Source organism: Lissotriton helveticus, chromosome 5_1, assembly GCF_964261635.1.
Source record: "Lissotriton helveticus chromosome 5_1, aLisHel1.1, whole genome shotgun sequence".
Lineage (NCBI taxonomy): Eukaryota > Metazoa > Chordata > Amphibia > Caudata > Salamandridae > Lissotriton > Lissotriton helveticus.
In genome coordinates this window covers 1,388,947,946-1,388,962,808 of record NC_136065.1, presented here as the reverse complement: position 1 = coordinate 1,388,962,808, position 14,863 = coordinate 1,388,947,946, and the positions used below count along the sequence as shown (strand labels likewise).

Sequence of the window (14,863 nt, the reverse complement as noted above, 5' to 3'; positions counted from 1 at the left end):
TCTGTTCATTTGTGGGCATTTGGTCTCCTGTTTCTATGTCTCTATGATTTGTTACATATTGTCACTCATTGTTTTATTGAGTTTAGAAGTAAGATTTGAATATGTATAATACCAAGGGTATATGTGTGAAACTTTGCAATTACCTGTATGATGTAACGAGTGCTCTCATGATGCCACTCCGGAGAGGAGATATGTAGAAACAGTTAATAGTTCCTGTGGACAAGCGACCGCTGTTGCTTCTGTTATCTGTTGTAATATGGACAGTATCTGTAACTATTGCCAAGTAGACTAATTTGATCTGTTTTTAAGTCAGATGTGACTGTTGTTTCTTACACAATATGCATTTCCGAGAGAACGGACGTGAAACATGCTCAGTTGAGTTCCCTAGTCACTGTGCAAGCATTGTCTAATGGCTTGATGTCTGCATTTTGTAACAATAAAAATATTCAAACAAAAAATGGTGTAAGAAAAGTAATCTGTAAGGTAACCTACTTGACATTTTATTGAAAAGCCAATACAAAGTATATGTGCAATATTTTAAAGCATTGCGTTACCAGTAGTTCTACTGTAATCAAACCAAAGTATATATACAACTGCAATTCAAACTGTATTACAACTGCAATTCCAAACTGTATTATTACTCCAAAGTATAAATCACTTACCTGTGCCAGGCTTGCTTGGTTCTAGGAAATAAAATAACTAAAAGATTATTTTTTATATAAAACCAATTGCTCTGAAGTTCAGTCTTTGAGTGTGTGCAATGATTTTCTGATTGAGTGTGTACAACAAATGCTTAACACTACCCTCTGTTAAAGCTTTACTGCTTGCCCACACTACCACAAATATAGAGTAAAGTGCTTTCTACTTTTACCTCTGTCTACCTTTGGGGTTCCCCTGGACTCTGTGCACACTATTCCTCACCTTGGTTTAGTATATACAGAACCAGCTTCCGACAGTACTTCTACCATTCTGTAAGTCCAGGGCCTGGAGGCTGAACAGGGGCATGCCCCTGCAGCTGGCATGCTGCTATGAGGTAGAAAAATGACCAAGTCGACTTGGCATACTGACTGTGTGCCATGCCAGCTACCACTGCCTAAGATATAGGTAAGTCACCCCTCTAGCAGTCCTAAGGCAGGGTGCCCTGTATCATAGGTGTGGGCATATCTGCATGAGCAGATATGCCCCTACTGTTTTAAGGTCTATTCCTTAATATTGTTTGTCCGAGGGAAGCCATTGAGAGTACATGGGCTAGGTAATTGACAACTCGAATTCAGCAGCCCCATGATGGCTTCTCTGAACCGAAGAGTGTTTGGTACCAAAATGCTCCTTTCCGTAAATCCACCCTGATGCAAGTATGGGATTTATTGAATCATTTGCACCAAAGGCACCTCAGAGGTGCCCCCTGAAAACCTACGAACCCTGGTGTGGTCTCTGACAGGCTATAAGCAACCGGCCACCACCAGAAATGTTTCTGGACCCCTGGTTGGAGAGCCTCTGCTCCCTGGGACCAGAAACAATGCACATCCTGGGCAGAGGTGCCACACCTCCTCTCCCAGGATGGGCCAGTGCTCTAAGGGGTAAGCTTCAAAGGCCTGCTGCCTTTGTGTTGCAACCCCAGCCTCTGCTGCTGTCAGCAGATGATGGCCCCTGGTTTACACCCCCACTTTGGGCGGCAAAGCCAATGGGAAAACTTAGAAGAATAGGAGGTGTGCCCACTCTGCCAACTCCACCTCTATAGTGGGGAGGCGAAGTGAAGCACTTCTATCAGTACCTGCCATTTTGAAGATGGGGAGACCCCTCCCACAGGAGGGTGGAATAATAGAGGGTGTGATCACCCCTGGTAAGTTGGCTATTGGCCCTACCTGCTTCTCCCCAAAAACGCCCTTAAATTTGGTATTTAGGTGGCTCCTCCAGACATAGAAACTACATCTGTGATGCCCTAAGAAGACATCCCTGTAGAGAAAACTGAAGACTATGACTGCCTTGGCCCCAGCCCTACCGGCCTGTCTCCAGCTTTTACAACCTGTCTTGCAACCTGCGACCTTAGAAAACCCTAGGCGCATTACTGTCTTCGCAAAAGACTCAAATCTCCTGTGGACATTGGGCTTGTCCAGAAGAAACTAACTCCAAGGACCCAGATTTAGGCGGATCCGTGTCTCCTGCCCACTCTGCACCAGACGCCCACGGCCCGAGTCTGAGTGGCTCACTGTGCAGTGAAATCTCGCCAGCGAGCCTGATCTCATGTCCATCATTGGCTGACTTCTCCTGATCTCCATGGTGGTGCTTGCATTGTGAATCCAGAGCCCCCCTCCTGCCGCGACTGGCTCCGGTAAGAAGACTCCGATGTTGAAAATCACCCATGCACCCGAAGCCATTGGGCTTTTGTGAGCTGAACCGATGGTGCTCTATGACCCCCTACATCTCTTCTTACCTTTGTTGTTGGTCTCCCTCCTGCAACCTCCGGTGCCACGCCTGCAGCCTGTTTGCCAAACTAAGAAAACTCCATTGAAAAGCATTGGGCACCCAATGCTGATTTTGCACCCGGCTACTCCTGTGCCACTGGTGGTGTATGTTTAGTGCCGCTTTGTGGCACCCCCTGCGCTTGTGCTGCCCCCCAAAGCTAGGTCCCTTCAACCGATCTACTTACCTGCAAGCAGTGTGGCTCCAGGCACCCCAGTCTCCATTGAAAAGCATTGAGCCGAACTCCCGATTTTGACCTCTACACCAGGCCTCCCTTTGTGCCCCTGTTGGTGCAGTTTTAGTACTCACCTATTCCTTGCCCCTTGCTGACCTTTGGTCCCAAAGACTGGAATTGTAAGTGTGTTACTTACCCTATGTTTCTCCATAGGGTAAACATTGAACTGTCCTGAAAAGTTTTTAAGTGTCAATTTAAAAAGTATTTTTATCTAAAAAATGACTTACCTTATTGCGAAGATCTTTGTCTGAAAATAAAGTACAAGCACAGTAGATTTTTCTAAAATTGGTCTTGATCTCCTTCTTGAGTTGTGTCCATTATTGGTCAATGTAGTGCAATAAGGGCCCGATGTAGGTGGCCATTACCGGTCGGTAACGGCCGAATTCGGCCGTTACCGACCGGTAAATGGGTCATTGAGATGTAGGGGGCTATATTTTACAGAATCGGTAAATTTACCGATTTGGTAAATTTACCGATTCTGTAAAATACCGAATCGGTAATTTTACCGAATCGGAAAATTCCTGATGTAGGTAGCACTGTTTCCAGTGCTACAGGCCTTTTAGATTCGGTATTTTACCACCCAACCCAATTGGGTGGTGAAATACCTAATCCAGGTGTGCATGCACATCTGTGCATGCACACCTGTGCCATGTGACACACAGACATGCCCTTAGGGCATGTCTGTGTGCCACATGGCACACATGCCCGTCTATGGGGTGCTAGAGGTTGTCAAAGTGACACCCCCTGCACCCTTGCAAAATTCGGTATTTACCGATTCGGTAAATACCGAATCGGTAATGCCCATTGATTCCTATGGGCTTCAATGCCCATAGGAATCAATGGGCATTACCGATTCGGTATTTACCGAATCGGTAAATACCGAATCCTTCAGATTCGGTAATTGTACCTACATCTGCCCTCCTCTATTTTACCACTTCTTAAATACTGATTCGGTATGAATCGGTATTTAAGAAGTGGTAAAAAAGATCTACCTACATCGGGCCCTAAATGTCTTACATTTCTTTGTTTTAGGCTTAAGGCTGCTCGCCAACACTACCCCTAATAGAGCACTTTGGGTTTTACATTGAGCCCTGTACACTTTTGGGGAACCTTTGGAATACCCACCTAGTGACAATACTATATACAGAACCAACTTCCTACAGTAACAGTTTTAATCCTATCTGAAAGAAACAGTTAGTTATAGATTCCTTACCTTAGAATTACCCCCAGGCATCAGACTGGATCCGGAAAGTTTTTTTGTCAGCAGTAACCTTGTGCGTCGGAAGGTTGCGTCAGTTGCTTCAGTCGTCGTGCTCGCCGGGATGACGTTGCGGCAGCTACATAGATGCCATTTCTCTCTCTTTCCGTGCCAGCAAGCGCAGATCCGGACAGAGCGGTACCCTCAGTCACTTTTTGACTGACTTTTTTGTGACTTTTGTCGACTTTGTTTTTTTGAGTATCACATCGACTCCTGGTGCACGAGGGATGCCCAGCTTCAAGGCATTCAGTTCCTGTACCCGACTGATGTTGGTGACGGATCCGCACCACGTGTGCCTCTACTGCCTGGAGCACGACCATGACACCAAGTCGTGCTTCGACTGCTGAACAATGGTCCGAAGTCTTTGCGGGAGAGGTCCCGAAAGCTCCTTGAGGCCTGGCAGTGGGTTCTGTGTAACTCAAGGTCCCGGTCACGTGGGAGGTCGAGGGACTGATCGCAGAGTCCTCACCATCACTCCTCTTCTTTTAAAAACCCTGCTCTTCCAAGCCGCATATGACTAACCCTTCAGCCTCTGGTCCACGCTACCTGTCAATGAGCGCCAAGAAACCGATGGTGATAGTGCGCGTCATAAATATTTTTAATAATAATAATAATAATAATTCTAAGTCTTTGCACTCAGGTCAGGTAGTGCGAAGCACAAAAAGAAGTCGAAGTAGCATCATCACTCTTCGACTTCCCTTCGTCCATCGGCCGACGCGAAGAAGGGTGCGGGTAGTACCCCTTCCATGTGCGGAGCCTTCAGGGTCGACTCTAGCCTTCCCGGGACCGGGAGGGACCCCTACCCAGCTTCGTCAACTTTACGAAGTGATGCATGCCATCTTTGGGCAGCCTGACTGCGCCTGCGTGCCTTCGGGCCCTGCAGACTCGGCTGTGGACCCTAGGCCTTCGATGCCGGTGGCTTCGGCCTCGGCACTGCAGGGCCCCCTTGGACCCAGGCCTGGATCCGGATCGTTGTCGGTCGACCTCGTTAGACATCCGCCGATTCACCGGCACCACGTCCGCAGCCAACGCCGGTTGGACGCCCAGCTGGCGTCGACTCCAGCTTCCGCTCCGTTGTGGATTCGGACCCGCTTTGACCGAATCTGGATCCAGTGCCGATGGGTACTTTTGCCCCTGTTTTCCAGCCTGGCCATTTTCAGCCAGATTGCCAGCCAGAGGATGGCGAGGAAGACTGGGAGGGGTCTGGTGACCCTTTGACAGACCAGTTGGATTATGATCCGGACTGGATAGAGGAACTGTGGGATGCCAGCGGTCCGAATACCTCCCCAGACCTAGGCATGTTGTCTCCTCCTACTATGGCTATGGAGGAGGGAGCCTCATATGCAGTGGTATACTGTAGAGCGGCCGAGGATCTCCTCCTTGAGCTTTCTCCGGTGGCAGTCAGGACTAACCTCCTGACAGCGGTGCTTCAGCCGTTAGCACGCTCTTCGGGGCCCCTGCTGCAAGTCAATGAAGCCCTAACTGACATCGTTTTGGGCACCTGGTCCAGGCCCAACACAGGGGCTCCTGTGGATAGGATGATTGCCCCGGGCGATCCCACTTTCCACTCTCAACACCCCAGCCCTGAGAGCTTGGTGGTCCAAGCCTCTAAATCCAAAGGCCCCTTCCCTGCCGCTCCACCTGATAGGGAATCCAAAAACCTGGATCAACTTGGGAAGAAGATGTTTTCTTCCTCCAGCTTGGGACTGCAGTCGGTAAACACTGCATGTCTGTTGGGCCGTTATCCCCACTCTGTGTGGGATACAGTGGCGCAAGTGCTGCCTCAGTGTCTGGAGGAGGCCCGGGCCGTGCTCTCCCGTGCAGTTGCAGAGGGGAAAGACGCAGCAAAGTTTACTATCCGCTGTGGGCTGGATACCGCCGACGCACTTGGCAGGATGATTCCACGTCAGTAGCCCTTTGACACTACGCCTGGTTGCTTTCGACTTGTTTTTCCGCGGATGTCCAATCCACCCTTATGGACATGCCCTTTGATGGCCGTCGACTCTTGGGCTAAGGTCAGGTCCGTGGACCTCTCCACACCCGCCCTGCGCAGTCTGCCTTTCACTCCCTTTCTGGCTGTTCATCCGGACAAGGTCGTCCTCAGAACACAACCTTCCTTTCTTCCAAGGGTGGTCACTTCTTTTCATATTGGCCAAACCATCACTTTGCCCACCTTATTTCCGCCTCTACATCCTTCAAAAGAGGAAGAGAGGCTCCACCGCCTGGATCCAAAACGTGAGCTCTCCTTCTACTTGGATCGCACCAGACAATTCCGGGTGGATGACCAGCTCTTTGTTGGTTACGCGAGCGCTAAGAAAGGTTGGGCTGTGTTCAAATGGACCATCTCCAGGTGGATCGTTCTGTGCAACCAGGGCGACGGCAGCTGCTGCTGCTGTAGGAGGGGGAGTCCCTCTGAATAAAATCTGTCAGGCAGCTACGTGGGCCTCGCTGCACACGTTCACCAAGCACTACTGCCTGGACAGTGAAGTCCGGAGAGATGGCTTCTCTGGCCGTTCTGTTCCCCAGGACTTCCTGTGTGAACTTAGTTTGCAGACCTACCTCCGGGGTTAGTATTGTTGGGTTATCTATTCTAAGGTAAGGAATCTTTAACTAACTGTTTATTTCAGATGAACAAGTTACTTACCTTCGGTAACGATATATTTGTAAGAAACATAGGTTAGTTATAGATTCCTTACCGCCCCGCCCCACCCATCCTACCCGTTCTGCTAAATGACTTCTAGGGTTAAAGATTGCCTTTCAGGTCCCTAGTTTTGTGCACCAGTGGTCAGTGTCTTGCATGGCTCTGCGCTTCTGGTGTGGAAAGTCATTTACAGAACTGACGTCCGCACGCGAGGGCGGCGAATATGGAGCTACCGCAACGTCATCCTTGCGACCATGATGCCGCCGACTAACACAGTCTACCAACACCACCTTCCGACTCGCAGGGGTAGTGCTGACGAAAAACTTTCCGGATCCAGTCTGACGCCTGGGGGTAATTTTAAGGTAAGGAATCTATGACTAACCTATGTTTCTTACAGATATATCGTTACCCAAGGTAAGTAACTTGTTTGTTTTCGGTCAAACTGAAGGAAGAGGAGAGTCAGGAAATGGCAGCGGGCCCATGGGTTCAGATGTGAGAAGGAATGAGCAAGTGGAGAAGCTGGACTTGCCAGTTGGATGGGACGGGAGGGAAATAATGTCGTTCAGGTTAGTAACTGGAGAGAGATGATTGGTTCTCTCCATGTACTCCGATTAAGGCGCTATTTAGTTGTGGTTCTTAGTTAAGCAATGTTATTTTGTTTTCATTCATAGAGAAAAGTTCTGATTTTCTTTCTATGAAGTGTTGTTTGCTCAGTTTTCTAGGTTATAGGTGACTGGTAAAAGTAGCTATCTGGTTTTATTATGTTTTAGTAATGTAATTGCATTGAATAATGAATTGTTAAATCTGCTTGGCTTTTTGATTTTCAGATCCACATTGACATTCCAAGAACAAATCCCCTCATCCCTTTGTTCCAGCAGCCATTAGTACAGGAGGTAAGTTCAAAATTCCTCAACCCTCTATAAAAATTGCCCACGCCTAGCTTTTTTCAGCAGCAAAAGAAGTGTTTGCCCAGGTGATCTTTCATGCCTTGGAAAATGCTTGAGGTATTCTCAGCTACTGGTAATTAATTACTCTGGCCTCTATCCCAGCCCATGGTTATTTTGCACACCATGCTATCTCTGGAGCCATCCACACACAAATCAGTCTTGAATAGTCCAGCCTGAACTGCTAGTGCAGGTCCTCCCTGACCCGGAACACAAGCTTCCCAAGACCGGTATTGCCCCAGTTGGGGCTCTTCACTTGGTTCCTGTGGCACAGTAGCATGAGACCCACGTTTGAGCATGCCTGTCAGACCTATGCGTCCCACTGAAGTGGACAAAAACGTGATGGATGGAATACTTGAATTGATCTCAGCCATTGGTAAACACTTATGGCAGCATCCCAGTCCATTGTTATTTTGCACACCGTACCACCTCAGTTTGAAATTTTACCACGAATATGCCTTTACCATGCATGCCATTACAACTCAAAGGTATACTCTTGGTAAAAGTATCTAAGGTAAGTTACACTACCCGGCCCTACCCTATACCCTAGTGTAGTACCCCTGCAGGACCCTCCCTCCAACCCCATTTCTTGCCTTACCCTTAAACACTACCCTGCACGACCCCCGACCCTACCCTAAACCCTACAACACTACTCCTGCAAGACCTCCTCACACTAAAACACTACTCTGCACCTTCCCCCGACTCTACCCTAAAACACTACCCCCTGCACAACCCTCCCCCATGCCTCGTCCTCTCCCTACACTAAAACACTACCCTGCACGACCCTCCAACACTACCCTAAAACACTACCCCCTGCAAGACCCTCCCACAACCCCGTCCTCTCCCTGCCCTAAAACACTACCCTGCAAGACACTACCCTAAACCCTAAAACACTGCCCCCTGCATGACCCTCCTCCGATCCAAAGTCCTCTCCCTACCCTAAAACACTACCCTGCACGACCCTGACCCTACTCTTAAAACACTACTTGCACGATCCTCCCCCAATCCCAAGTCTATGACACTTTACAACTCGTACTAATACCACCCGTGTCATTACAATGCTGGTATTACTACGCATTGTCATTTACCACGACCTACCATTGCATCGCATACCTTTACCACAAATATGCCTTTACCATGCATGCCACTACAATGCAAAGGCATGCGTGGTAAAGGTATACTCTTGTTAAAAGTATCTAAGGTAAGTTACACTACCCTGCCCTACCCTAAACCCTAATTTTGTACCACTTTCCGACCCTCCCCCAACCCCATTCCTCTCCCTACCGTAAAACACTACCCTGCACGACCCGCGACCCTACCCTAAACCCTACAACACTACCCCCTGCAGGACTCTCCTCCGATCCCGATTCTTCTCCCTACCCTAAAACACTACCCTGCACAACCCCGATAGTACCCTAAAAGACTACCCTGCACGACCCGACCCTATCCTAAAACACTTCTCCTTGCACGACCCCCCCATCCCAAGTCCTCTCCCTAACCTAAAACACTACCCTGCACGACCCCACTAACCCTAACCTAAAACAGTACCCTGCACTACACACACACACCACACCCTGACCCCTTTTTCCCTAAAAAAGTAACCCCCAGGCCCAATCCCCCTTACCTCTCTCTCCTCCCGGTTCCTGCTGCATGTCTGGTCAGAGGGGCTGTGCATGTCGTTGTGAGGAAACGGAAAAGCCTCAGTTTCCTCACAACTAGGTAGATTGCGAATATTTTTTTACATAGCCTGCATGGTAAAAGCACATGCGATGTAAGAAAATGCATAATAATGACTACTCTTTGTTACATCGCATGCATGGTATCCCTTGTGATGTAATGGTATGCGGGGAAACAGCTGTGTTGTAATGGCTGTTTCCCATTTATTATGTGGATATCCTGAAAATTGAATGTTGATCAAGCTATCCAGGGCCTACAGTGGATACCCATCCTGTAGGAGAATATTTCTGGTATTACTTAGAACATAGGAGTGTCAATGTGGTGTATGTTGAGACTTGAGGTGATGAGTTTTCTTTAAAGCCTGTTTCTCTTCGAACGATGCAAGATCATGCCTACGTCATCCTCCTTTGCACGCTTGTGGAGTGCAGCTGGAGGTAATTCTCAAGAGTCTAGGAGTTGTTTGTAAGAATTTCTTTTCAAAAGACCCAAAAATGTTGTGTGATATTCTCTTTACCTTTGATCCATGTTAATGTTGGTTAGGTGTCCCCTCCGTCTGTTGGGCAGTGTTTCGCTGGATCTTACTCTGTCAGATTAAGAGCATAATCCTCGAGTGTCCTTTGTGGGTGTAATCACTTGTTAACTCCTTTCCCTTTAGAGCATTACTGATCTTCTTTAGTTATTGATTATCTGCCATTTTCTCCAACCACAGGGCGAAGTTTTCTGTGAATCTATTCTGAATCCCTGAGGGGAATGTTGTAGAGATTTTTGCCGCCACGGCAACTAAGAAAATTTCATCCTTGTCTGTTTTTACTTTTATTTTTTATCTGCAGGGTTCTCATCGCATTACCTATAGATGTCTTCTTTTTTGTTTGTAGATATTCGAGAGAATCCTATTTATTTGGGCAATTCGTCATCCGGCCAGTGGTTACGTCCAAGGAATCAATGACTTGGTCACACCTTTCTTCGTCGTCTTCCTTTCGGAACATGTTGGTAAGACATCCTGGGGAGTTGGGGTGGGTAAGAAAATTCTCTGACTGTGTGATTAAAAGTAGCTTCTACACAGAGAGGCTGTTCTGGTTAAAAATATGGACGAATCCAGCTGCGTTACTGACCCGCAACATCATCATGGATTGTCTAAAATGTGAGCTGGCCAGTCATATACCATGGCTCGGGGCGGTGGAAAAATGTCTAGCGAGTGTAGAGCAGGGTCACTTATTTACATCTCCCCACACAATAGATCGTACACACAAGAACTTAGTAAAAAATGCTCTGTATAATATCTATAACAACGAGAGGGAAAAGAAAGTGCTCGTAAGACCTGCCACTATAAGGTACATAACCATCCTGGTATCTAGTGACAGGCCTTATGACCTACCCCAAGGCTACCTGTGTAGAAAGATGAGTAAATGGAACAGGAGCTTGTTGTTTAGGTTCAGGGATGGGAGCATCAAAAATCTATTATGCTTCCCAATGGGCTTTAATAGAAATTTAGAAAACTTAAACTGTCCCTGTAACCGTGGCGGGAAACAAAGCCTTTTACACTTCATGCTCTTTTGTGGCTTTTATGTAAAATATACTAAACATTTTTTAATGCCATATTTCCGCAAGACAGCCCAGCTGGACTTTAACTTAGCCCTTGGTGATTTACTGAGGCTGGGCACTGACGAAGTGATTTTCAGAGTCAGTTGTTTTCTCAAAGCTGCTGTTCGCTCAAGAGTGTCACTGAACATGGCGTGAAAAGTTTTTGCACCACCATTTGCCTAGTTTGCACATTGCTTATCTCTGCACAAGCAGCTGCTTTTTGCTTTTTGCACATGTTACTGACATTTCTGCAGTGTTTTTAATCCTTGTATATATTATTGTGTGCCTTAAAATTACTGATGTATCCATCTATGTAGTTATTTGTTCTTTTTGAACATATATCATGATGAATTATGTGATTTTTATTATGCGACTCTTGATTGTGATATTATGTGTTGTGGATGATGTTGTGATTTTATGTACTTTTATGGATGTTATCTAAATCCGAATAAAGATCTTTGACTTGACAGAGAGGCTGAATACAGACTGGGTAGCATTGGTATCACTTTTAATAAGAATGTGTAGGAATTATCTAGTGGCTGTACCTAAAGCAGGTTTTTATTACATTGCTACTGATCAGTTATGTTGTGGGAGCAATCATCAAGGAGATACATTTTAGTTGTATGAGAAGTCCTATCGGATGGGATAGGTTCTAGTTTTTCTCTATGGCGTTTTTTGGGCAAATACATCTCTTTTACAAAATATCCTGTTGGTCCTAAACTGTTTTCTCCATCCTTTTGCAAGATCCAGGAGCAGTTATTTTTATAAAATATGGAAATTAAAGATTTTCTCTAGCAAAGCCAATTTAAGAGAAATAGCTTAAGTAAAATAAAGATAGCCTTGTTGTATTATGTTGACCTAATCTAATTTATTCTATATTTCAATCAGAACTAACAAAGCTAATAAGTCTTGCCTTTTCAAGTTGGTGTAATGGTTATTTTTTTTCTTCATTTTTTATTGCAAGAATATGCCATGCTATGTGCTTGCATTAAAAAAAAATTTAATACAATTATTCATCACATATACATTAATTATGCTTTCTAGCTGGCAGCTGGGCTGCAAATGGGGGTAGAAACACTTTTTTTTGTGTTAACGCACACCAAAGAAAAATATAATTCTTAAGGTCGTAGAGAAAAGATACACTAATGATGAGGCAAAATGCATTCACTCATAGTGCACAGAAGAAGAGAGCCAATTTCGGAAATGGGCTGATTGATGGACCAATCCCGTATTCTTGGGCTAATGGAAGCAAAAAAATGTGGCCTTTGTATCTAACGTGGCTGTTGCTTAAGAGATTGGAAAACGTCCCCACCAGTATCCAGTAGTGCTCGGTCAGCTGCAGTTGTCCTAATTCTTTTTATTTTTCAACTATGTAAAATAAATCTTGGTACATTGAGATTATCCTTATTTTTTTTAACTTTCCCATCCGAAACCATTTCATACCCTTGGATTTTAACGCTTAAGTGTGTTTTTGTTTTTTCATTTGTTTTCTGCCAGAAAATGTTTTTTTTCTTAAAAACAATTGCTTCTCTGTTTTTTCGAATCCATCCTGTAGCCTAAAGCAGGGTGAAAAACACCCACATGATCTTTGAATTGTCTGTTTTCCTGACTCACCCCTGCCTGAAGAATATGAATACAAAGTAAAGGTCTCTAGGAGTTCTCTCCAAGATAAAGAGAAAATAAGACCCCGTGAAAGTATGAAGACTACACATGTTGGGAATCAATTTATTGATGATCTGAGGAGCCTGGTGAAGGTGCTCCTTTGCCTTGGCACCCACTGCTCTTTCCAAAAAATCCCCTGAGGATCATACGCAAATGGATTATGAGACTTACCATTCTGTGTCCATCTTTAACTTTGAGCACAGGATACAATACTTACGAGACCCTCATGAAGCGCCAGCTTACTCCATCACCAGTGAAAGTACCACAACCCTTACCATCACAAGACCTAATGGACATCAAAGTGTATAAAGTCAAAGCAGTCAGTGTCAAGCACATCTGCATCTAACAGTATTCTGGCTAAGACCTAAGACATTAAAAGCAAGATGCCTCTCTGCAAACTCAGACTCCAAATACTCAAGATTGTACACTCCAGCCAGATCGCTCATCCCTGTATGTGGAATTCTGACTCCCTTTCTAAGGGATTGTACTACTTTACAATGACCTCCTTCAAGGCAGCAAGCGTCAGCCCCACATCTGCTACAGTGACCTGGTGTCTCTCAGGGATGCCTGCCTCATATTTCACCTCGATGATTCCAGTTCTACGAGTTCTACCCCCTCCAGCAACTCCAGTGCTCATGACCCCGGCGTCTCTAAGTGGCTTGTCATTTGCATTCCTCTCAGGTAAAACTCTCATTGTTCAAATCCCCATAGGTCAGGGCACCCACAATAGGAGCCCATGCACTCTGTGTAGAGACTGCACAACTTCATGGACCTGCTGGCCTTGGCCCACACTGCTAGTGCCCACTCTCCTAGAGAAACATACTCATTTTCCTTATCTTACCTCCAGCATTTACTTTTATTAAATCATTCCCTGCAAGGATATCTTCAGTCATCAGTGTTAACACCTTTCTTGAGGTAGTAATCAAATTGGCAGCAAAACTGACCATTACAATGCCATCAGCAAATATTTTTATGTTATGGAAACTTTTAAAGCGCATGATTACCCAAGGGTGTCTTGGCGCTGAATTGGGTGTTACAGTGTGAAAGGAGCTGAGGAGGCTAAGCAATAAAAAGGAAAGTTTTAACCAGTTTCCTAAAACTCCGTAACATGGGAGCTGCTTTGATATTTATGGGCAAGCTGTTCCAAAGCACTGCAGCTTCATAGGAGAAACAACTGCCCCCTCCCTCCTTCCCCCCATTTAAGTCTCTCAAATCTAGGGCGCAAGATCATTAATGTATTTTTAGATCTTAGATCTCGATTGGGATATTCTAGTCATTTATCTAAATACTCGGTCAATAAAGTTTGTCCTGCTCTATATTACCATTAGTTCCACGTCTGCTCACCTCTGACCTGGATCTATTCCATCCTCCAGCCTTCTCAAATACTGGAGAATACCTATGTTCGAGACACATATGGCTGTAGATACGCATTCTGTGCATAAGTCTGCCATCTAGTGTTGCGCTCAGATCATTACAAGCTGTTTTTCTTCAAAGAAGTCTTTCGAGTCATGAGGTTGTGTGACTCCTCCGGTTGGTGATCGTGAACATGGGCATCGATTTCAGTGGTGGACTGTTTTTTTTCTCCGACAGGTTCTGATGTACATTCTTGCACTCCAGTTCGAGATTCTTTCGGCCTCCAAAAATATGATAGCCAATGGAAGGAGCGTCGAATTCACAAAGTTAAAGGTCAACAATCCATGTTGCAATCCGTATTCATTTTCTGTAGTAGGCGATCTCTGTGTATAGTCATATTCTGTAGTAGGGGATCTCTGTGTATAGTCATAATCTAGTGAATAGTCCCGCTCATGAGCGTGGACCCCGTAGCAATCAAAAATAATCTCTTAAGTTGTCTAAAAATGCAGTCCTGCACAGACACTTAAGAGAAAATTTAAAGACAAATAATGCAGCCTATATCCACAGGCTACACTGTCCAGTACTTCAACTAGACATTCCACCAAAACCACAAACAGCACAGCCTGCCAAGTTTTCATCATAGAGAAAAACGTCCCCTTTTACCAACAAAGCCTCTGGAATGATAGAGAGGAAGGGGAGGACAGACAAGCCCCATAGGCTGCCATTATGTGGCTCAAAAGGGGATACCGTGCCTTTAAGAAAACTTTCTATAACTTTCTCAGTATCCCAGAATGCCCTGCAGGTCCCATTTACTTTCAGTTCTTTTTTCCGGCTCCTGCTAGCAGGACCCTGGTGCATTGAGCGCTCCCTTTTTTGGGTTTGTTATAAGAATTTTTAAAGTGTGTGAGTGTTTACTCTCGATGTGTTTTAGTGCCCTCTTCCTCTTCTAGTATTCTGAGCACCCCTTTTTTGTCAAAAATACCAGCATTGTTTGATAAATTCCCGGAGTGCTCCAGGAAGAAGGCCAAGTCGGACCCACACCATGTGTGTAT

The 14,863-nt window shown here is 45.6% G+C and overlaps 1 protein-coding gene across 1 annotated transcript in view; it reads left to right on the top strand.

Annotated features, from left to right (window-relative positions):
* TBC1D22B (TBC1 domain family member 22B) overlaps nucleotides 1–14,863 on the top strand; it is a 338,740-nt gene that overhangs the window by 186,916 nt on the left and 136,961 nt on the right. The window contains exons 7-8 of the mRNA XM_078644349.1: nucleotides 7,422–7,487; nucleotides 10,091–10,205. Coding sequence (XP_078500475.1) covers nucleotides 7,422–7,487; nucleotides 10,091–10,205 — 181 coding nt within the window. The remainder of the gene's footprint in view (nucleotides 1–7,421; nucleotides 7,488–10,090; nucleotides 10,206–14,863) is intronic.